This window comes from Perissodus microlepis, chromosome 7, assembly GCF_051167445.1.
Source record: "Perissodus microlepis isolate ML-2025 ecotype Zambia chromosome 7, ASM5116744v1, whole genome shotgun sequence".
NCBI lineage: Eukaryota > Metazoa > Chordata > Actinopteri > Cichliformes > Cichlidae > Perissodus > Perissodus microlepis.
Window position 1 is genome coordinate 12682069 of NC_140467.1, and position 21439 is coordinate 12703507.

The 21439-nt window shown below is 39.5% G+C and overlaps 3 protein-coding genes across 8 annotated transcripts; 1 reads left to right on the plus strand and 2 right to left on the minus strand.

Moving 5' to 3' along the window:
* Window positions 1–873: 873 nt before the first annotated feature.
* On the plus strand, window positions 874–10051 carry man2c1 (mannosidase, alpha, class 2C, member 1). The gene is made up of 26 exons (XM_084933483.1): window positions 874–1076; window positions 1594–1719; window positions 1807–1930; window positions 2018–2088; window positions 2186–2363; window positions 2452–2641; window positions 5011–5117; window positions 5211–5321; window positions 5402–5494; window positions 5604–5720; window positions 5791–5886; window positions 5977–6122; window positions 6466–6589; window positions 7050–7171; window positions 7257–7342; window positions 7624–7770; window positions 7860–7939; window positions 8021–8115; window positions 8193–8297; window positions 8396–8552; window positions 8641–8784; window positions 8906–9015; window positions 9107–9186; window positions 9295–9437; window positions 9548–9651; window positions 9731–10051. Exons 1-26 carry the CDS (start codon window positions 976–978, stop codon window positions 9840–9842), a joined length of 3069 nt encoding a protein of 1022 aa, XP_084789609.1. The 5' UTR covers window positions 874–975; the 3' UTR covers window positions 9843–10051.
* On the minus strand, window positions 4545–14662 carry neil1 (nei-like DNA glycosylase 1). Of its 6 annotated transcripts, none has more exons than XM_084933487.1 (11): window positions 14172–14662; window positions 13316–13775; window positions 13109–13228; window positions 12518–12623; window positions 11359–11455; window positions 11164–11285; window positions 11054–11081; window positions 10901–10968; window positions 10264–10459; window positions 10149–10179; window positions 4545–8471 (listed from the first exon to the last, which is right to left on the minus strand). In XM_084933487.1, the coding sequence occupies exons 2-11, from the start codon at window positions 13768–13770 to the stop codon at window positions 8426–8428; spliced, it is 1269 nt and encodes a 422-aa protein (XP_084789613.1). In that variant the 5' UTR covers window positions 13771–13775; window positions 14172–14662; the 3' UTR covers window positions 4545–8425. The 6 variants fall into 6 exon arrangements, with proteins under 6 accessions (XP_084789613.1, XP_084789612.1, XP_084789614.1 ...); XM_084933486.1 differs by having other exon boundaries at window positions 13316–13794; XM_084933488.1 differs by having other exon boundaries at window positions 11359–11452; window positions 13316–13800.
* Window positions 14663–14769: 107 nt separating this feature from the next.
* commd4 (COMM domain containing 4) lies at window positions 14770–19579 on the minus strand. Its single transcript, XM_084933492.1, has 8 exons — window positions 19467–19579; window positions 19144–19215; window positions 18976–19041; window positions 18839–18878; window positions 16655–16774; window positions 15510–15590; window positions 15228–15404; window positions 14770–15135 (listed from the first exon to the last, which is right to left on the minus strand). Exons 1-8 carry the CDS (start codon window positions 19467–19469, stop codon window positions 15095–15097), a joined length of 600 nt encoding a protein of 199 aa, XP_084789618.1. The 5' UTR covers window positions 19470–19579; the 3' UTR covers window positions 14770–15094.
* Window positions 19580–21439: the final 1860 nt, after the last annotated feature.

Sequence of the window (21439 nt, forward strand, 5' to 3'; positions counted from 1 at the left end):
AACACAGCTCCTTCATTGTGAAAAATGTTGAGGAAAAAAAGGCTTTTGTGTTTCCAGCCACTCGTGGGCTGACCCCTAACCCTCTGTCCGGCAGTCGGATCACAAGACTAACTCCCCAGCACTCCTGATAGCTTCTTAGTTGGCCTGTAGGCTGTACAGTTAACCACAGGACTGCTGGAAAGTTAACATGTTATCCTCATCAGGTTTCCCTTAGCCTTTCTTCATGCCATTCTTTTGTATAATTTGAGATGAGTTATTGCTTTGTGTATTTTACGGACGTAGTCAGTTCCATCTTCCTGCAGTAGTAATGACCATGTGGAGCTGTTAATCCCTGGTTAAAGTGTGTTTGTCTGGTGAAAGCTGTAATGTGTGGAGGTGATGGATGAACTGGAAATTATATCAGAATGTTTAGACTGATTAAAAAGCCTGTGTAAATGAGAAGTACAATCTTAAAGCAAAATAAGCATGAGGTGATTCGTTTTGTCACAATAAAATGCTCCCTCAGTGTGTCAGGTCTTTAACACATTAACATATTTTTTCTTGTAATTGTTACTCATTTATTTATTTTGTCTGCTCATCACATGTTATTCTTGTTATACTGTTTTGTTTTGTTTGGGATTTAAAAATAAATAAATGCACCATTACATGTGTCAAGATTGGCAAATGGTATGTCTGTCATAGTGAGCTATACAGTTTTTTGTGTACAACAAATGCAAACAAAACTCATCATTAAAAATGTTCAAATACAATCTGTCTTACATTTTTGAGTCAATTTCTTAAAGAATAAAACGTGTTCGTTAATGTCGGGGTTTTTCTTTTTGGACAATAGTGACATCTAGCGGATAATTCCTTCAAGTGCAATAATAAAACCTTATTACTTCCGGGGTCTCGTGTGAAGAATTGAGCTAATTTTTCACTTCAAGTCTAGCTGTTCTCGGTGCTGCAGTCTGCGAGCGTTTGGTTGCTTTTGTCGTCATGTATCACCTGCCTGTGCTGAAGAACAGGCGCACTCTCCTCGAGAGAGCAGAGAAATTCATCTCGGATATTTATTTCACTGACTGCAATCTGAGAGGACGGTAAGGTTTCTTTCATTCAGCTGCACTGACGTGGAGAATCCGAATTTAACGATGTAGTACAGCAGAGATAAAGTTGTTGCTTTCTGTTACCTTATACGTCAGCGTGAGTCTCCGTGACTGCAAAATACTGCGAGGGGAAAATGCAATTTATTTAGCCCATTGCATTTATACAGAGAGTTGTTTTCTTAATAATTGTGGAAAGCATGTATGCAATACATATTGCAGGCAACATTGCGTTAAGTGTCCCAGTAGTTATGATGCATTAGAGTACAACCTCCTTTAAGTGAAATGCACTTTTTTTCACTTTTCTCTATTATAAAAATTCAAAATGTGACTTTACCACAAAAAAGGCTGCTGTAGTTTAACTGATATTTTCATCAGTCACACAGCCAGTATGAAAGGACTTTCTGATTTTAGAGTCTCAGTATGAAGGTATTTTAAAGCTTCAACGTGGAAATGGAGATTATGATTTATGATTATGGATTTCTATGAATTTTAAATGATTTGGTCTTCCCAGGCTTTATGGAGACTCTTGCCCCCTGGAATCACTTGCCTGTTTCCTCACCCCTAAGCGGATCACGTTCGCAGAAGCTTCCAAACAGATCTTTGACCCATGTAAAGTTGGCGATACATTTGGACCAACGTAAGTAAGATTAACAGATTTTTATCACTCTGGGATTTATTATTCCCTCTGATCTTGGCACTAATCTAAGTATGATGATTGTTGAAGGTGGTGGACTTGCTGGTTTAAAGTCACTCTGAAAATCCCAGAGTCCTGGAGAGGAAAAGAGGTTCATCTTCTGTGGGAAAGTGATGGAGAAGCAATGGTTTGGAGAGACGAGCAGCCAGTTCAGGTAACGCAGCGGCAGATTTATTTAAAGGCAAAAGTGCAGAAATATTCTGCTTAACCTCCATCTTATCCATGCTGTTTGTATTTGTAGGGCCTGACTAAAGAGGGTGAAAAGACGAGCTACATCCTCTCGGAGTGTCTGCAGGATGAGGAGCCGCACAGGTGAGTTGATCTGATCTTATTTTTGCTGAATCAGCAGCAACCACATCTTTTAGACAGCTTTAACCCCAAATTTACGCATGTCTTTGTCTCTGTTTAGTCTCACCCTGTATGTGGAAATGGCCTGCAACGGGCTTTTTGGAGCTGGTCAGGGCTCTCAGATTGCAGCTCCAGATCCAAACCGGAAGTTTTCTGTACAGAGAGCTGAGCTAGTTGTATTCAATGGGGATGTAAGAGAGCTGCTGACAGACTTTGAGATGCTTGTTGACATTGTAAAGGTACTATCAACCAAAAATAGTGCATGATGATACATTACTTAAAAAAACATTGTAAGCCAAACATGACATTCTGTACTCTTCTTCACAGGAGCTTGGAGAGGAAGAGCAGCGAGGCTACCAGGCGCTCTTCACTGTCAATGAGATGGTGAACCTCTGCGACCCCTCTGACCCCAGTTCTTTTGCTAAAGTACATAGTCTGGCAGGCACCTTCTTCAACCAGCAGAATGGAGAAAGCCAGCATACTGTCCATGCAATGGGTCACTGCCACATAGACTCGGGTAATGTTTTTATTTTAGGTTTGATTAAGTCCTGGTTGAGTCCACCTGGCCAGACAAAGTGTCGTTCTTTTCCCAAAGATGACCAGTTCCACTGCAGTCCAAAATGCAATGAAAATTGTAGGGTGAGCTCTGCCAAAGTAACAAACAAAACAATCCAGACTATGAGAAGAAAGAATTCAGGGGGGGTTGCAGCGATTCAGAAACTAGGGCTCTATTCCACAAAGCAGGTTTAACAAACAACTCGACGTAAGATGAGGGAAACTCAGGTTTTCTTTTCCAGAAAGAGAGGTCATTTCAACAATGAGTCAGTTACCAAGGTAACAGACTCAGAACCAGCTGACCCGGCTGGCTGACACTGATTCATTTCGTCATTCATGGTGCCAAACTGTGTAGCGGAGTGAATTAAACTGCAGAAGTTTAAATTTTTACAAACACCTAAATGCTATTTCGTATACTTAACCATAGTGATTTTAAAGTCATTCAGTCTTCAGTATATGAGGTCGGAGAGCTAATTATGTCACAGATTTATAATCAGCTCAGAATAAAATCTGTGTGTCTATGAGTCTAACTCTGTGGACATTAATAGTGTCAGATAGTCAGTCTCCTTGTACCGCAGACATTTACTGTATGTTACTGTAGCAGTCACAGTTTAACAATGATGTGCATAAAGCTTTAGAGGCACAACACACTGGTCAGTGATCAGTCATTTGTCGTGTTTGTAATGAGTCGCACTGACTGAAAATATGTATGACCGCTGGAATTTTAGAGATGATGTGAACATTTGATTGAAGATGAGCAATGCAGCCTGCAGAGACTTTGATTGCACTCTGAGGATTTCATGTTGAAATTTGCTCACATATTGAGATTCAGACATCAAATGGTGTTAACATTTTGAAAGGTATGGTGTCTGAAATTTAAGCCTTCAGATGATTCCCAGGATTCATCTGAAGGCATCATTGGCTCTGTAACGGCTCTGGATCAGGCCTAGATCCACTTCGGCTCCGGTCATTTCCCAGCTCATCCTGCCTGGAAATGTTATGGCTTTATTTTTCCCCAACATGATCTGTGATTTTTATTTAAAACAACTCATCCTCACAAAACTAATTAATATCTATAACAGCTGAGACATTTCTTATAACATGTTTGCCTTTACTGATAAAACTTGACATTTATTAAAGACTTGGAAAGAGTTCATCCACTCAGAGTTTATTCTTAAACTCAGAGCTTGTTCTACTGCCTTCCTGGAATAGAGCCCAGGACTATTCACAGCAGATATTTTCAATATATACGACAGATCTCAAGTCGGCACTGCTCTCCTCACCTTAAGTAGTAATCACTATACTTTAACGTGGATGGAAAATGTCAATGCCACTTACAATATGCTGCTTAAAATGTGATGGCCAGTGTTGATGTGGATCTGCTGTAATAAAACTACAACTTGATTTCCAAAACAGTCAAAATACTGTTTAAATGTCTTGTAAACCTGTATTTTATTAATGAACTTTATAGTAGCAGCATGTCTCGAATAAATTAGGATTGGGGCCAGGAAAAGGCTGGAAAAGTAAGCAGTACTAAAAAGAAACAGCTGGAAGAGCAATTTTGAAATATTTAGGTAAATTGGCAACAGGTCAGTAACACAACTAAGTATAAGCAGAGCATCTTAGAGGCTCAACCATCTGCAAGAAATCTGCGTCTACAATTTGTGGAATGATTTCAGAATAATGTTCCTCAGCGTAAAATTGCAAAGAGCTTAAATATCTCGTCATGTACAGCGCATAATATTGTCAAAGGATTCAAAGCATCAGACAAAATCTGTGCACAAGACCAAAAGTCATAATGAGGTCATTAAACAATAATGAATGTGATGGTCTTCAGGCTCTCAGGCAGCATTGCATTTAAAAACAGACTCTAACATGGAAATCATAATACTGACTTTTCCACTGAAGCCACGGTCTTGTTAGGAGCAAGTAAATATGGAAGAGGAAAGTATTGTTTATCTGCTGATCTGGCTGCTTGTGAATAAGGAAGCAGCTGAAAAAATCTATGTAATCAGTTTTTTGGCCAGTCATCAGTTGTCCTCTGAAACTCAGCACACTGGGGAAACTCACAAAGACAGGATGAACAGCACCACCTTCGGGTAGAGACGGAGAATACCCACAGTCTGAACACATTTACAAATTATAATCCAGGTGGATAACAAGCATTTATGCAACATCAGTAACAGTACTGTGAAATGGATGAAAAAAATGTAAGAAATAGATTTCCATAGGTAGTATAGATTTTGTATTATTTTTCAATATACAAAATGTGAAAATCTAATAGTCAGTCAAGTTCAAATACTAACAATAATTATGATTCTTTACCCATAGCCTGGCTGTGGCCCTATGAGGAGACCATTAGAAAATGTGGCCGAAGTTGGGTGACAGTGATTCGTTTAATGGAGAAGAACCCAGAGTTCGTCTTTACCTGCTCTCAGGTAATTTCACACTAACATAGCTTTACATGTCTCGTAACGCTTCTGAATATCTGAGCAGTCCCCTCCAGTTTTGACTGCTTTGTTTTTGTGCAGGCCCAGCAGTTCCAGTGGGTAAAGAGCTGGTACCCTGGACTCTTCTCCTCAATTCAGCACTATGTGAAGAAAGGACAGTTCATTCCAGTTGGAGGCACGTGGGTGGAAATGGTAAACTTCATCTTAAAAGTGAAGGCAATACTATATATCATGTAAACTGCCTTGATATATTTGACATATTTGCCTGTTAGGATGGAAATCTGCCTTCGGGTGAGTCCATGGTCCGGCAGTTCCTGGAGGGCCAGCGCTTCTTTAACAAAGAGTTTGGGAGGTATTGCAAAGAGGTATGAACTCATAAGAGTTAACCTTTCTGGCAGCTATCAGCTACATTTCTTGAGGCTTTTTGAGTTTGTTTTGATTTGATTTAATGTGAATTTTTTAAATGTCCCACAGTTCTGGCTTCCTGATACGTTTGGCTACTCTGCTCAGCTTCCGCAAATAATGCAGGGCTGTGGCATTTCCAACTTTTTGACCCAGAAGCTAAGCTGGAATTTGGTCAACACCTTTCCTGTAAGTGCACATCTCCCACAGTGCACGTCTGTAAAAACAGTTTTTCAGTCTTTATTTCTCTTTCTCAAAGCACAACACGTTTTTCTGGGAAGGCCTGGATGGCTCGACAGTTTTAACTCACTTCCCACCTGGAAATTCCTACGAAATGAAAGGCAAGGTCGAAGATGTAAGTTAGATTAAAGTATCCAAAACATGGTGAATGCTGAGTCTGTTCTCATAAAAGATTTAATTCAGTGGGATCTTTCTCTGCCCACAGCTGGTAAAAACTCTGAAAAATAACAAAGACAAGGGCAGAGCCAATCACAGCGCAGCACTCTTTGGTTTTGGCGACGGTGGTGGCGGACCCACACAGCTCATGCTAGACAGACTGCGCCTTGTTCAGGACACAAATGGACTTCCTAAGTCAGTTCCTGTCTCTTACATTAACCCGTAATTCATTGATAACAATGACCAAGGCCCAGAAGTGATCCAGAAACACTTCTCTTGATCAATTTAGTCATAACTCTTCTTTTGTCATTTCCAGGAGTTTTTAAAGGGAAGGGTGTGTAAATCAGGATTCAAGCTTGTTTAAGTAAAAAAAAATAATAAAAAGGATGAGTTATGTCTAGCTATGTCATTGTGTTATTTTTACAAAATAGTACAGTAGATTAAATTTCAATAGAGTCATTGAGTCATTCAGTATTTGCGTCATAATAACTAACAAAGGTTTAACCAGAGATGTCATAGCTCGTGCTCATCTCTCCAGAGTCCAGATGTCCACTCCTGATGAGCTTTTCACTCGGCTGCAGGCTGACTCAGCTCTGCTGTGCACGTGGACGGGGGAGCTCTTTCTGGAGCTACACAATGGAACATACACCACACAGGCACAGGTAGAATAATAGTTATAGTCGTCATTATATAGTCCACAACTTGTTCATCTGTGTGGAAAAGAAAACAGATGAAAAACAGGGAGTGACCACAGTAATACTATCTGTAATAAAAAAAATTATATGTATATATATATGTTCTTACAGTAGGTTTACATATGATAGCGGCTTTGACAATTAGGTAGACTGTGTGGGAAGCTGCTTAGATCACTATACAGTCATGATTGTTTAATATATTTATAAGGAATAGTTAATTATTATGATAGAGAAGCTAGATAAGATACACGAGTATATAAAGGGATTTAAGAACTATTACCTGTAGAACAGAACATAATCCTGCTTAGTACAGTGATTCATGCAAAGTTTATACCTTACATCTATAAAATTATGCTTCAGTTCAAAAATATTTCATGTGTTTGATTGCTGTATGTCATTTTAATTGCCTGCCTTTTTTTTTTGTTAGATAAAAAGAGGAAACCGCCAGTGTGAGACGCTGCTTCATGATATTGAGATAGCCAGCAGCTTGGCGCTGTACCGCAACAACACGTTTCCATACCCTGCTGAGAAACTGCAAGAGCTCTGGAGGTTCAAACACAATCTTTATCGGACTAAACAATGTGAGTCTTTGTGTCTGCAGGTTGAAAATGTGTTGTTAATTTCCCCTTTGCAGGCTGCTTCTACTGAACCAGTTTCACGACGTGATTCCTGGCAGCTGTATAGAGATGGTGGTGGAGGATGCTCTGAAATATTATGAAGGTGAGTTTTTACAGCTTTTAATTGCAGCTTAAATCAGCACAGTGTTTATTTACAATTTCCAGAAAGTTTTCAATGTTAACTATTTAATTAGCATAATATGCTGGGAAATTTCTAATTTGAGTTATTTGTATTTATTAGAGCTTTTGTAACTTTGTAATATATTGTAATATTTAATTTCGTTTAGGTAGTTACTGTTCTTACTGACCTGGAGCGCTGTGCCCCCATCATTTCCTCTGGGATTAATAAAGTATTCACATTCTGATTCACACATCCTGTCTCAGATATCCGCAGTGGTGGTGCTGCACTTCTGCGTGACGCATGTGAAGCCCTGGTGGCAAAAGGCAGCTCCATGGCCGTGTTCAATTCTCTGCCTTGGGAACGTCTTGAAGTTGTCCAGATTCAAGAGGGAGCTGAAAAAAGTGGTCTAGGTTTGTTGTGTATTTCCAGTATATCTATATTGTGCTCCTCACACAATAAACTTCATATCTGACGTTCACTGTTATGTGTGGCACTATAGCTCTGGTGAGAGCTTCCAGCATCGGTGTGTCTCCCGTGAAAGACACACCACCAGTGACTCCGGTTTCTGTCACCGTTCAGGTGTGTGCTACATATAGAAAGATGATTGCATAAATTTCATCTATTTTGCCATTTGATTTAGTTAACTGTGTAAAATTGTAGGCTGATGGCACAGTCGTCATGGAGAATGGTCTTTTAAAGACAGCCATAAACAGAGATGGCACTTTTGCATCGCTGTGTTTGATCAGCGCAAACAGGTAAGACGTGTAAAAGGTGCATATTGTCTACTACTGTACTTGCAACAGGGAGTTTCTCACCACTGTGTTGATTTCAGGGAAAGCATTTCTGATGGTTGCCTTGGGAACCAGTTTGTCATGCTTGATGATGTCCCCCTGTACTGGGACGCATGGGATGTAATGGACTACCATCTCCAGACAAGGTTTCAGCCATTGCTGTCAAATGCATTTAAGTTCAAATATTTTAGTACTGTTCAGTATATCAGTATCATAAAACTAACAGAAAAAACAAACTCAATAGGAAACCAGTGGCAGAGGTGGTGCAGCCAGTTCATGTGGTGTCACCAGGCGGACTGCGGGGCAGTGTCAGCTTCACCCTGAGGATCAGTGATAAGAGCACAATCACACAGGAGATTATCATGGATGCCATGTGTCCTTACATCAAGTTCAGCACAGAAGTAGGCTGTAATGTTTCGGAAATGTGGCATTAAGGCATGTAAGATTTATTTTTCAGCAAAAAAAACGTGCTGCGTCTTCCAATTTCAGGTTCAGTGGGCAGAATCTCACAAGTTTCTCAAGGTTGAATTTCCTGTGCGAGTTCGCAGCCCCAATGCTACCTACGAGATCCAGTTTGGCCACTTGCAGAGACCCACTCATCGCAACACTTCATGGGACTGGGCTAAATTCGAGGTACGACACTGTAAAGCTGTGTTCTCCTTATAATTCACAGATTTTCACTGTTGTCACACTTAACTGCTGTAACAAAAGTGTTACTCGTGGATGTCATTGTATCATCCGTTTCCTTTCTCAGGTTTGGGGCCACAAATGGGCCGACTTGTCAGAGCACAATTTTGGAGTCTCACTGCTGAACGACTGCAAATACGGCTACTCTGTGCACAAGAACACAATGACTCTTTCCCTGTGAGGTTCCCATTGTTCATTTACAACACTCCTACAAGCAGTACAGTTCAGGCATACAACATTTTAACTCCTGCATCTCACTTTATCTCAGACTGAGAGCACCCAAGGCCCCAGATGCCACTGCTGACATGGGGATTCATCACTTCACATATGCAATCATGCCACACACAAGTAAGTTATACGTTTTTTTTTTTCCTTTTGATGTGATCTTGGAAATAAAGCTTAAACCCAGTATGTTTGGTTATTTGTGTCTAATGTAACATTGTGCTGTTTGTATAGGATCCTTCCAAGAAGCCTCTGTCATCCAGTGGGCCAACAACCTCAATTTCCCTCTGAGGTTAATCCAGTGCAGCCCCGACACTGTGCCCTGGAGTGCCTTTTCTGTGACATCTCAAGCTGTCGTACTGGAGACAATAAAACAGGTATCAAAGTGAACAATCAGATCTGTATCGTCTTGTGTGGGAACTTTAGACTGCCCTTCCTGAAAACAATGAGCTCGTTTTATTCGCTTTTTAATCATTTACCACAACAGGCTGAGGACAGAGGTGGGGTGCTCGTAGTCCGCCTTTACGAGTCGCATGGGAGCAGCGTGACTGCAACTCTGAGAACCGCACTTCCAGTCAGGGAAGCTTGGGTGTAAGTGTTTCTATTTTAGTTTGGTGGTTTGTCTTTTTCCTGTGTTGTATGAGTAAAGCTTTGTCTTTTCCTCTTTTAGCTGTGACCTCCTGGAGAAGCAAGACCCCAACCAGCCAGTACCGGTAACATCAGAAGGAATCACTCTGGACTTCAACCCCTTTCAGATTGTCTCACTATTGCTGATCATGTGATAACATGTGGGATTTCACTAAGCCTTATGGAAGTGGAATACGGATCAACACTTAGACATTACATGAAAGCTAGAGATTACATTGAATTGGCTGCTGTTTTACTAACAGTTTACGAGGACACTTTATATGATTGGTACTGTTTATACGCCGTTTAAAAGTAATTTGATTTGATTATTTTGTATCAAATTAATAAACAATTTGTACAACAAGTTTTGAAGAAACTTTTTTTATTAATAAAAAAGGATTTTTAATAGTATAAAATCATAAGTGTCCAAAGTGGGGGTGCCTCTTCTTTTACCATCCTACCTGGTCATTCTCATGGTTCGTCTCTGTGACCCTGCAACAAGGACAGCTATGAGATAAATCAGTTTTCATTCCTCCCCACTAGATAAAATATTTTCATTTTTACTCATGGGCGCACCTGTAGTCACTCCCACACTACTGGTCTTTCTCCTACGTGCATTTGACCTTGTTTCACGCTGGGGTGTATTTACTTCATGCGTCTCGCCAGGTTTCCTTCTCTTTGATTCAGCTTCCTCTGGACCTGCATCCTTTTCTTTCTTTGGCGTTTTCATCCCACCTTCCTGTTTGATCCTTGTTTTCCTTTCTCTGGCCCCCTGGTGAGATAAAACGGATGTTGGATACACACGGCTGTGCAAATGTCTTGAGCCACCCCTTGTTTCTATTTATTTATTTATTTATTTTTTGCTAGGGAAATGGGCGCAGCGATTTATTGAAATGTACAAACATACAGCATATAAGGCAAAAATGGAGTTTGTACAATTTGTTTGAGTGTAAAAGTGAATATTTGGTATGACCACCTTTATTCTTCAACACAGCCTGAACTCTCTTAGGCAAACTTTCTTGTTGTTTCTTTAAGAAGTCTTCAGGAATAGTTCTTCAGACTTCCTGAAGAACATTCAAAGTTCTTCTTTGGATGTTTACTGTTTGCGCTTGCTTTTAGCAAGCAAGTTATAAAGAAAAAAATGAGGGTTGGCTCAAGACTCTTGCACAGTAACATGGAGCTCACTGTTGGTCAAAAGACAGTTCATGCTCACCTTTTTCTTGTTTGTGTAATCATGGTCATCTTTCTTTGCCCACTTTTTTGCCTTGGGTGACTTTGAATCTTAAAAAATAAATAAATAAAAGTTAGTTAATGGACATTCTCATGTACATTTCACCTGAGCTGCTAAACTTCTTGAGAACATTACCTTTTGGTGCCATGGGCCCTGGATCCCCCTAAAGTTATAAAGGTAGACACATAATTGTGTGATAAATAAAATCATCTGGCCTTGTTATGTTGCATTTCCTTTAAACTCACTCTGAACCATATTGTTCTCCCATTATGGTCCCGGAGTGTTTTCATCCCGTCCACATAGTAGCACTGCAGCCATGCCTCAAAGTCAGAGAAGTCCCCACTGGCTGGATCATATCCTTTCCCACCTAAAAACCACGAGTTGTTAAACACTGCGTTCATCTCATGAGCGACTCATACTATAAACACTTGACTACCCACCGAGGTTCACCACTTCCAGAGGGACTGTATGACAAAGACTGAGCAAGTCATCCGTCTGGTGTTTCATCAGTTTCTTTTTTGTTCTTACAGATGTCTTCTGAGAAGAATAAAACAAAGACACTGTGAGAAAGAGGCTGGGTTTTATGGCGTTATTTTTGTCCCTCTTCTGAGTGCACGGAAACAATTTTGCAAGTGCATATGTTGCATTTTGAGGAGAAAATTATTTTGAGGGAAGAAAATTCATTGCTGTGTGAAAGAAATGTATTTCATTGTTTGCTATTATTCATATACACACACAATAACAGCCCCTCTCACCCAGTTGTTGGCATTTGCTCTGGCTCAGATCTCTGCTCTGTGTGCTGACAGACATCTGCAGACCTGCTCTCAGTGTGTCGCTCCTGTTGTCAACATGTCTGCTTCCTCCACACTCAACTCTTTCTCTACACCATTATAAATGTACCACAGAACCAACCAATCACAGACTTGGATGCAGAAATTCTGAATGGAGACCAAAATAGCCAATCAGCTCACTAGCTACTGCATTCCGGAAACACTGTCCAAAGTGTAGCTAAACTCATTTTTGGTTAGTATGTTTAATTATATTATTTTAAAATATAATATAAAGACTATTTTTGTTTTTAATCTAGTTTAAAACAAACCACTCCACTGGGTTTAGCTACACTTTGGACAGTGTTTCTGGAATGCAGTAGCTAGCGAGCTGATTGGAGACCAAAACAGCCTATCAGAATTTTTGCATCCAAGTCTGTGATTGGTTGATTTTGTGTCACATATATAAAGTGTAGAGAAAGAGTTGAGCATACAGGGAGCAGAGATGTTGAGAGCGGGAGCGACACACTGAGAGCAGGTCTGCAGATGTCTGTCAGCACACAGAGCAGAGATCTGAGCAACAGCAAATGCCAACAACTGGGCAACAGGGCTGTTATTGTGTGTATATGGATAATAGCAAACACTGAAATACATTTCTTTCACGCAGCAATGAATTTTCTTTGCTCAAATTAAACTTTTCTTTGCTCAAAATAATTTTCTCCTCAAAATGCAACATTTGTACTTGCAACATTTTTTTATGTGAGCTCAGAATAGAGTCACAAAAATAACGCCATAGGGTTTGGGAAAGTTATGTAAAAATCGCTTTTTTCACCTTCGCGTCTGACTCATTTTTCACAGGATTCTCATTTTGACATGAATCGTCCGGCCCAAGACCTTCCAGCACAGTTTTGGCAGCCACAAAGGGAGGGATGTTAGACCTAGAAAAAAAAAAAAAAAAAGGAAAAGAACAGTACTGAAGGTCTTTTCTTTTAGGAAACAAAAACACTCTTGTTAGCTCTCTGATTCAACAAAACCTTGTGTAGTTAAGCCATTCATATCACTGTTACTGTTTCTACCTTCAGTCATCACTAATGAAACAATCCATTTGCCATGGTTAAGGTCTTCAATTATCTGTATAATGGGTATTAGTAAAATTAAAATGTTTCAAAAATCCTGTATGATTTTTTTTATGTATGTTTACACAATAATCACCTGCTATCAGTCAGAATGAAAATGGTAGAGCAGAGTAAATCTTTTGAGGGGTAGAGATATGCACCTTACTTCAGATTTGGTGATAAGATAACAATTTACCGGTCGAGTGCAAAGATCTTGCTGTACATCCTCATAAGGTGCTACTGTCTAATAAGGTCAGTATGAGTGCGGCCCTCATGCTAATCTATGTAATGTTGTCTTTGCGCATCACCTGAAAAGGATCTCAGCCCTCAGGTAGTTTCCAATACCGTTGAAGTACTTCTGATTGAGCAGGACTTCACAGATGGGTCTGTCAAAGGCTCGGTCAGACACGTGTGACACAACATTCTCCCTGAAAATGTTTTTTTACTGATCAGTGTGGCTGTGCTACTGTATTTCGTTGAGGCAGAAGACGCAAGTGACACTCAGCATCACTAACCTGAATTTTTTGTACTCAAACATAACGCAGGGACCTCTGCCAGGCTGCCAGGTCCCGTTGGGCTCCCAGCTCCCAAACCTGCGAGGATCCACAAAGCTAAGTACTCTGCAGGGCTTCTCTTTGGAATAAAAACGCAGGTGGGCATGTTTGGGCAGCTCATCCTCGCTGGTGAAGCGGAAATAGCCTGACATCCCAAAGCGAAAGACTATGTCCATGGGTTGTTCCACTTGTCCCACTTTCACTCGCTGTTTTGGTTCATCTGTCTTTATGGGCGTCAGCGTGAGCTTCACTTCCTTCCCTCTGGAAGCAGCTGTGATGCGATAGGCCTCAGAGGTGAAGGGCACATCAGGGTTCTTGCTGACCTCTGACTTTATGACGGGACCACTGAACAACACTCCTTCACACATTCTGTTCACATACAGGCTGGCCAGGTGGAGCTCTGGTCCCTCGGGCATTTTGGCTGAACAAATAAGGTTGGGCTGAAACTTCCAGAAATAAAACTTGTCATCATATATTAGGTCAAAAAACGTCACTTCCAGGCTTATAACATTACTTCCACATAACGCATGATTCAGAACCCTGTGTCCTCTATAGAGTGCAGGAGTATGGGTAAAACCTTCTCACTTGCAATCATGACTGTAAATGTTTACATACAGCTTTGGGGTTCAAAAAAATAACACAATACACATCTAAAAAATCTCAAAGCTTTAACATTAAACTTCAAACCTGAGGTTCTCCTGAATATGCTCTTAATCCAATCACAGCAAAATACTGCTCTGTGTATTTGCATAAACCAAAACATGTTGTCAATAATGGCAATGCTGCATCTTTATCAAGTTACAAGTACATAACTCACCGAAACCAGGAAACGGAGCTCGGCGTTAAGTGCACTCAGCTTGTAGCGTTTACTGTCTGCACGGCAGCAGCTGCTGATATAAATTTACAGAGGATATGTCTTTGTGCTGAAACACCGTGCAGGTAAACATTTGACCAATGCTTTTATCGCACGCGTAACCAGCAGTGTTACAAAACAAGTTGTGCAATCACCACGCGCCAGTCATTAAAATGTCGCGAGACCTGCACAACTGTGACAAAACCCACAATTTCTCGTTTATTTTCGGTCTAATGTGTACGTGTGTGTGTTTGGTTTTCATTCTTAGCTGTTATTATTCACTTAAAACGGCTAAAATAAAATACTAGACTTGGGTTTCCTAGCAAATAAACCGATGCATGATGGGAATTGTAGGCGCTGCGGAAACCAGGAAGTGATTTCCAACTTTTTTAAAATGTCTAATATCTTTGATCACATTGTTAAATTGGCTGTAATCAACATGATTTACGGAGGCGTTATATATTAAATAAATCATATGTGTCACAAGTATCTTATGGATTCGGTGTTATTGTACCTACATTATAATCAATCCAGTTCTTTTTGGCCATCACTTTTTGACGGATACGTTTTACATTGTTTTTATTTACAAGCATACAGAGGTAAAACACAAATAATTAACATAATTAAATGTGTTGAGTGATACAAGCAACATCTTTTTTAAACAATGATCATTATTTTTTTACTTCAGTAACAAATATCACACAATCTGGACACATTTCTACTAATTTTTACTAAAATGGTAGAAAAATACAACTAAATATCAGTTGAGAGACACAAGGAATTAAATTTTTTTAGGAAGAATACATAACACTGTACAACTTGTAAGTATGGCACTTTAGGCAGTTAATCATCATTATCATCGGTTTTCAGAAAGTGACGTCTGTTGTTCATTGTAGTGAGTTCATTAGAACCTGGGCTTGTTTGAGCTCTGAAAAAGTACAGAGACAAAAAATAACATCACAGGTCTGGCAAATTAAAAGACAAAAAAAAGAAAAGTATTTGAAAAGATGCTGAACTCACCAGCAAGCAACACTCTGAACTTGTCAGCAGAAACAGACACCACAGTTGTCTCTGGGGCACCTGATTCTGCTCCTTGCCTCTGCAGTTTAAGTTGAATTGTTGGTTGATTCACCTCCCTCAGTTCACTGGAGCTCAAAGTGTAGTCCACTCGCCAAGAAACAGAGTCCAGTCGACCCACTGATCACAAAGCAGAATGATGTCAGTGCTCAGTCATCAACTTCCCAGCAGCAGCCATCATTAATTTTCTCTTCTTTCTTGAATAGGAAAGGCAGAAACACTTACATCTCAGGCTTGTCTCTCTTAATTTCTCCCGCAGTGCAACGTGCTTGTCTTCGTAGGACTTGCACAGCCCTGTAGTATGCTCTAAAGAAATATTGAGTAGAAAAAAAATCATTTGAGTGTTTCAGCTGACGATTAGCTGAAGAACTAATTATGCATTACCAGACGACTAAAAGAAAATCTAACAGTTACAAAGACCTTAGAAGTATTTAATATTTATCAAATAAAATAAACCTTTTACTATTTCTGAAACATAACATACAATCTCAAAATCTCAGGCAGAAAGCCATCTGTCATTTTTATTTATAATGTAACAAACAAAAATCATGGTGAAACTTTGGGCTTCTTATTTTCCAAAGGGTGGACTGATGTGGCACAGATGGCCTTCCTGACACAAAGCTGTGGTTTATGCAGGGAGGGACCACTGGAAGCGTGCTAGCTTGTGTCTCCACTCAACCTCAAAAGGGGGATTGTCCATGTGTAAGGCAAATGTGTTAACACCACTTTTATAGAGTTGTTGATACAGCAGTGCACCACCCAAGTCTGTAAATCAGCATTGCCTTTGTTGTTCATGATGTACTGCTTTTTTCTTTTATTGTCAAAAAGTCAAAAATCAATTCACAATATGAAAAACAATGATAACAATCAGCATGCATTCATACACATGCATACGTTAAAAAAAAACTAATTACAGAAATACATTACATCTTCTCATTTTTCAGTATACCAGTTTCACTTGGCAAAAATGATCCCTTACACACCCATTTAATAGCTATAATATCCTCTAACATCATCCTGAGGGCATTTGTTAAAAAACACAATAAATGATTTTGAACTAATGCAATACAGGAGTTTCTAAAAATCCTTCCTCTATTATACTTCTGTGCTCATACTCTAGAAATAAAATATTAAAATCCTGTAACATAAACTCTGCATTTAGCTGCTCTTGTTCCACATTATCCCCATGTGAGACATTTCCCCAGGATATTAGATGTTAGATTAAACAAGTCACTTGTGTTTTTGTTAGAAAGTTTGGCTGTCCTTGCTCTTGGCAAAGATTCAGGCATGAGAACAGATTGGTGCATATCAAGTTGTAGACTGTGCATTTATTTTTATACCAACCTTTGGACACAAAAACACGGGCTTACCTTTAGGCAGACCAAGCTGTTGTAGCTCACTGGATAGAGATTCACTGTCGACGTCATGCTTCGCTGCACTGGAGAAAATAAAGCTGAGCACTGCCACACTAGCTTTGATGTCTCCGCTCTCTGCAAAACGGTTTATTGACACAAAACAGCTTATCTGACAGAAATTGTAAAAAAACAAAATTTAAGTTGAACAGTGTTAAAGACTTATGTGTAAGGCAAATTAGATAGACCAGGAATGCCGTACAACTTAGTCCATTTACAATGTGTTCTTCCATAAAAAAAGAATTTTAATGCTGCTCCCCTAAAGCCAATTCTTGTGCACTTCTGAACCCCTTTGAGTGCTCTTGCTATGTTTTAATGACTTTCATGAAGTCCTGTTCTAAAAACTCACCTGTCCAGCCACTCATTCATGATAAACTACAAAGTGGCACAGTGAGAAAACAGACTTTTGTGTCAAACTGACCCATTTGTTATCATCAAGATCATCACTTGTCATGCGATCTGGGTCTCTGGCTACTACCATGTGTCTAATCAGCGGTGTCAACAGGAAAAACGTGCAGGCGCCAAGCTCAAAGGTCACATGTCAAGTCAGGAGCACAAACAACAGAATGAATGAGAATGAGGCCTGGCCACTGAATTCAACCCCTAAAGGTTTAAACTGTTAAGACACTATTCTACTGTAATGTTCTCAGGGCCCAGAAGAAGAAAACTCACCACAAATGATGTGAACTCAGGATTGTGCTGTCATGCCTTCTGGCAACTACTAAAAACACTATGAGAGCTCAGAACTTTATTTCCACACCAGCAAGATCAACTTCAGGCCAGCAACCAGATTTGTTTGTTTTTTGTAGCTTTGTACTCTTCTCTAATATGAAATTAAGGTTTAAGAAGATATTCAATATTTTAATATGGTGGACTTTGCTGCTTTTTTAGACAGTTAGAAGCTGCACAGCACTACTTCCAGAGAAATTAACCTCAAGAGGACAATGTTCAAATTTAAATGAGGTAGGATTACTGCTTTCTAACAGGCATAGTCACAAAACCTTTTTATCAAGGACCAAGCAGCCAAAGACTTAGAGGCACATGTGTAATTTACAAAATCTGGGTTACAATTTCTCCCCCAAAAAGATTCAAAATAATATCAAAAATACACATTCATGGAAATAAGCTTGTACGGGCAGGGTGTGTTTTGTGACAGTTGCAGCGTAGGGGTGATGCAGCAATATCAGGGGGCAGTGCCACAGGAGGCTGGCTGGCAGTGACCACCTAATTAGGTCTCTCCTGTATTTTATGCGTTAGCATCTTGGGAGGGTGTGTGGAGAGAGGAGTCTGAGTTAGTGGCAGAGTAGCTAGACCTGTCCAGGGAAGCTCAAACAATAGCCATAGGTCAAGATTGCTTTCCACAAACAATGGTTTATTGCACAAATATTGTGTCTGCTATGTCGTTTTGGAGTTGCTTTAACACTATTTTAAGAAATAAGTGGGCTCATAAAAAAGTCAACTTAATGAAACGCTAGTTATAAATAGTGTTTAATAAAATAATAGAACTCAACAAGCTAACTGATTCAAATGAGAGACACCTCAACCTACATAGTAACTGCAGAGGCCATTTGGTTGGCCTCTGCAATCAAACCAGCTCCACCCTCAGCCATCATTCCCCCCTAACTACCACAACAGTTAAATGTTGCGTCATTAACAAAAATAAATAAATAAATAATTTCCATCTCAAATCATCAAATATATGTAACATTTTCTGATCGATCGTGCCAGATTTGCCTAAAAATGTTGTGATCCATAGTTTGGAGATTTTATAGACATATCTTTTTTATATATTTTCATACTTTAAGTACATATTTTCACATTTTAAGTACATTATCTTACATAGTAATTACACATCTTTACAGTTAATACATAAATATAAATAATAATAATAATAACAATAATAAATTAAGTGAACAAATACTTGTATTCCCCCAGGGAGGGTTACTGGTCAGTTAGGACAGGCCGATGTTATGATTGATCAAATGCACGAAGATTAAATATTATAAAAATATAAAGTTGGAACTTCTAGAATCTTGAATCTAAATAGAAAGAGCCAGTCATATGTCTGCAGACAGAAATGTTAAGCGCCTTGAAATGTAATTGTTGCATCTCTCTCAGAGAAACAACATAAGAGACACTTACCAAACTTTGCATCTGCAGTAAGCTTTCCGACTTTTTCATACTGTAAATGAAGTGAGAGAGAAGACACCACAGATGTGTGTGTGTTTCAAAACTACAGTCTACATATGATGAGCCTGTAGAAATGTCCAACAACTTACATCAATGCCCTCTCCAAGCAAATCCTTCAGCACTTGAGCACAAAGTAGCTTCATCTTGACACTTGACTGTTACATTAATGGAATAGAAAATATATTCGTTATAAAAAAAATAAAATCAATAAACTGGTGCCAGTAACAACTTTATCTCTTATGGTTTCTTTTACTCACAATTTTTGCTAACGTGCTGATTTCGGCAAGTACCCAATCTGGGCAGTCCAAGTCTCCACAGAAACGGAACCGCTAGGACAAAGAGGGTCACTCATAAGTTCATACACTGTGCAAAAATTACAGTATTTACAGTCAGGCTCAAAAAATGGGCTACTGGCTTAGCCTGCTTGCTAACTAGCAGCAGCACTAAAGGTCGACGCCTTTGAGGTAAATTATCCGTCATTGCGTTTATACGTAAAGCGACTATATAATTCGACAATTTCACAGAATTATCAATGAATTAGACAGCATTAAATAATGGGATAAAGAGCGAACGAGCTTACCATGGTTGTTGAAGAAGGAAGACAACCGGAAGACGAGTTTTTTTCTTTGCATCTAATTGGACGACGTCTTAGGTCACGTGAGGGCCTGGCTGCAGCACCCTTGTTCCTCCTTTTTTTTGCAGGTTGTTCTCACTCGCCCATTCTCTCTCTTTCTGAGTTAGACAGTTTAATGTGGGTTAAATGTAAGGTCCGTATTTATTTTTTCATTTAACCAGAGGTTTAGTACTATATCATAAAGTACACGCAGGTGACGCTTATGCACGTGCATGCGCATGGTAGAGCACGTAAGCATGCACAGTTAACATAAATTAGTCAGCTATAACTGATCACATATTCAGATATTACCAGGGGCGTATTTAGAGGGGTGGCATGGGGTGGCATGTGGCACCCTAATTTTGCATATGACGGTGCTGTTTATTGAGATAAGATAGCATTAACAGTTTGAAGATGGAATGAAGGTGAGTGTCATTATCACTCTGTGTGCCACACCTCCAAATCACATGACCAGCATGCGATTAAGCTGACATAGCAACAAGCTGCAGTCACGTTGATTCTGTATTTCAGCTTGTGTTGAGTGGACTTCAAGGTTTTAAAATTTTAATGACAGGCCAGTAAATTCGGAGTCATGATAGTCATGAGTCTATCTATCTCTATCTATATATCTATACATATATACACATGTATACATACGTATATGTACGTATATGTATGTATAGGTACGTAGACAGACAGACAGATATGCCGTTTGTATTTATTTATTATGGAGGTTGTACATTACAGAAAATCAAAATGTATAGTGTAACTGAAAAGTTTAATTATGTGGGCTACAGAAAATAATTAACTTACAGACTATATTTATATGAAACATGTTTATACTTACTGCATTTGAATCAATTTAACCATATGTAACACCTGCACATGTGTTTAAAAAAGGCTTTGATTTTGCCACCCTATTTGATTTCTATGCCACCCTCATAAAGTTATGATGCACACCTTCATGTTCATCTCTACCTGTCTGAACATCTTCATCAGCACAGTTCTTCTCCCTGGACAATTTCTCTGTCTTTCTTTTTCGTTCCAAGTTCATTAACCTCACAGCCTCATGGAAAAAGCTGCACCTCAGCCTTGTTGTACAGGTGTGAGGCTACGCAGCCTTCTTTGGGGGGCAGATTAAACCACTCTTTGCAGCACTTTCTTATTGGCTTACGCAGTTTCTAATCATAGAGGAGTTTAGGATGCTTTCGACCACACAATGCGACAAAGAAAGTAGAGCTGCACCGATGACATCATGCTTCAGCCTCATAAAAACAGCATTGGTGAGCTTAATAATATTGTCTGTATTTGTGATTAATTGTTGGACATATGCATACACAGGTAGTTGACTGTGGTCACCAACTCCACAGCTTCTGCTCTAAGGAGGGAATGAGGCATGTGAACCCCTCCTAAAATTTACCACCATCTCTTTCGTCTTCACCCCACTGATCGAGAACAAGTTCTTCCATCTCTCTCCTTTAGATAGACTCTGTACAGTACTTTGTTACTATTGTCCATGATATAAATATTCTTTCTGTGAAAACTGTGTGTGTTTCGGTTCCGTGTCCTGTTCTGTTTGTATATGTGGTTTTTTGCTGCTGTTGCAGCCAAATTTCCCCTTGTGGGACAATTAAAGGACTGTTCTATTCTATTCTATTCTATTCTATTCTATTCTAGACTTGTTGGAGATAAGATAAGCAACAGCTGTGTCATCTGCAAACCTCCTGAAATTAGAAATATCCTGTCTCAGAGTGATGCTGAAAAACTAGTTCACGCATTTATTACTTCTAGGCTGGACTACTGTAATTCATTATTATCAGGAAGTCCTAAAAACCGATGAATTCAAAATCCTGCTCCTCACATAAGGTCTTAAATAATCAGGCCCCATCTTATCTTAATGACCTTGTAGTACCATATCACCCTATTAGAGCACTTCGCTC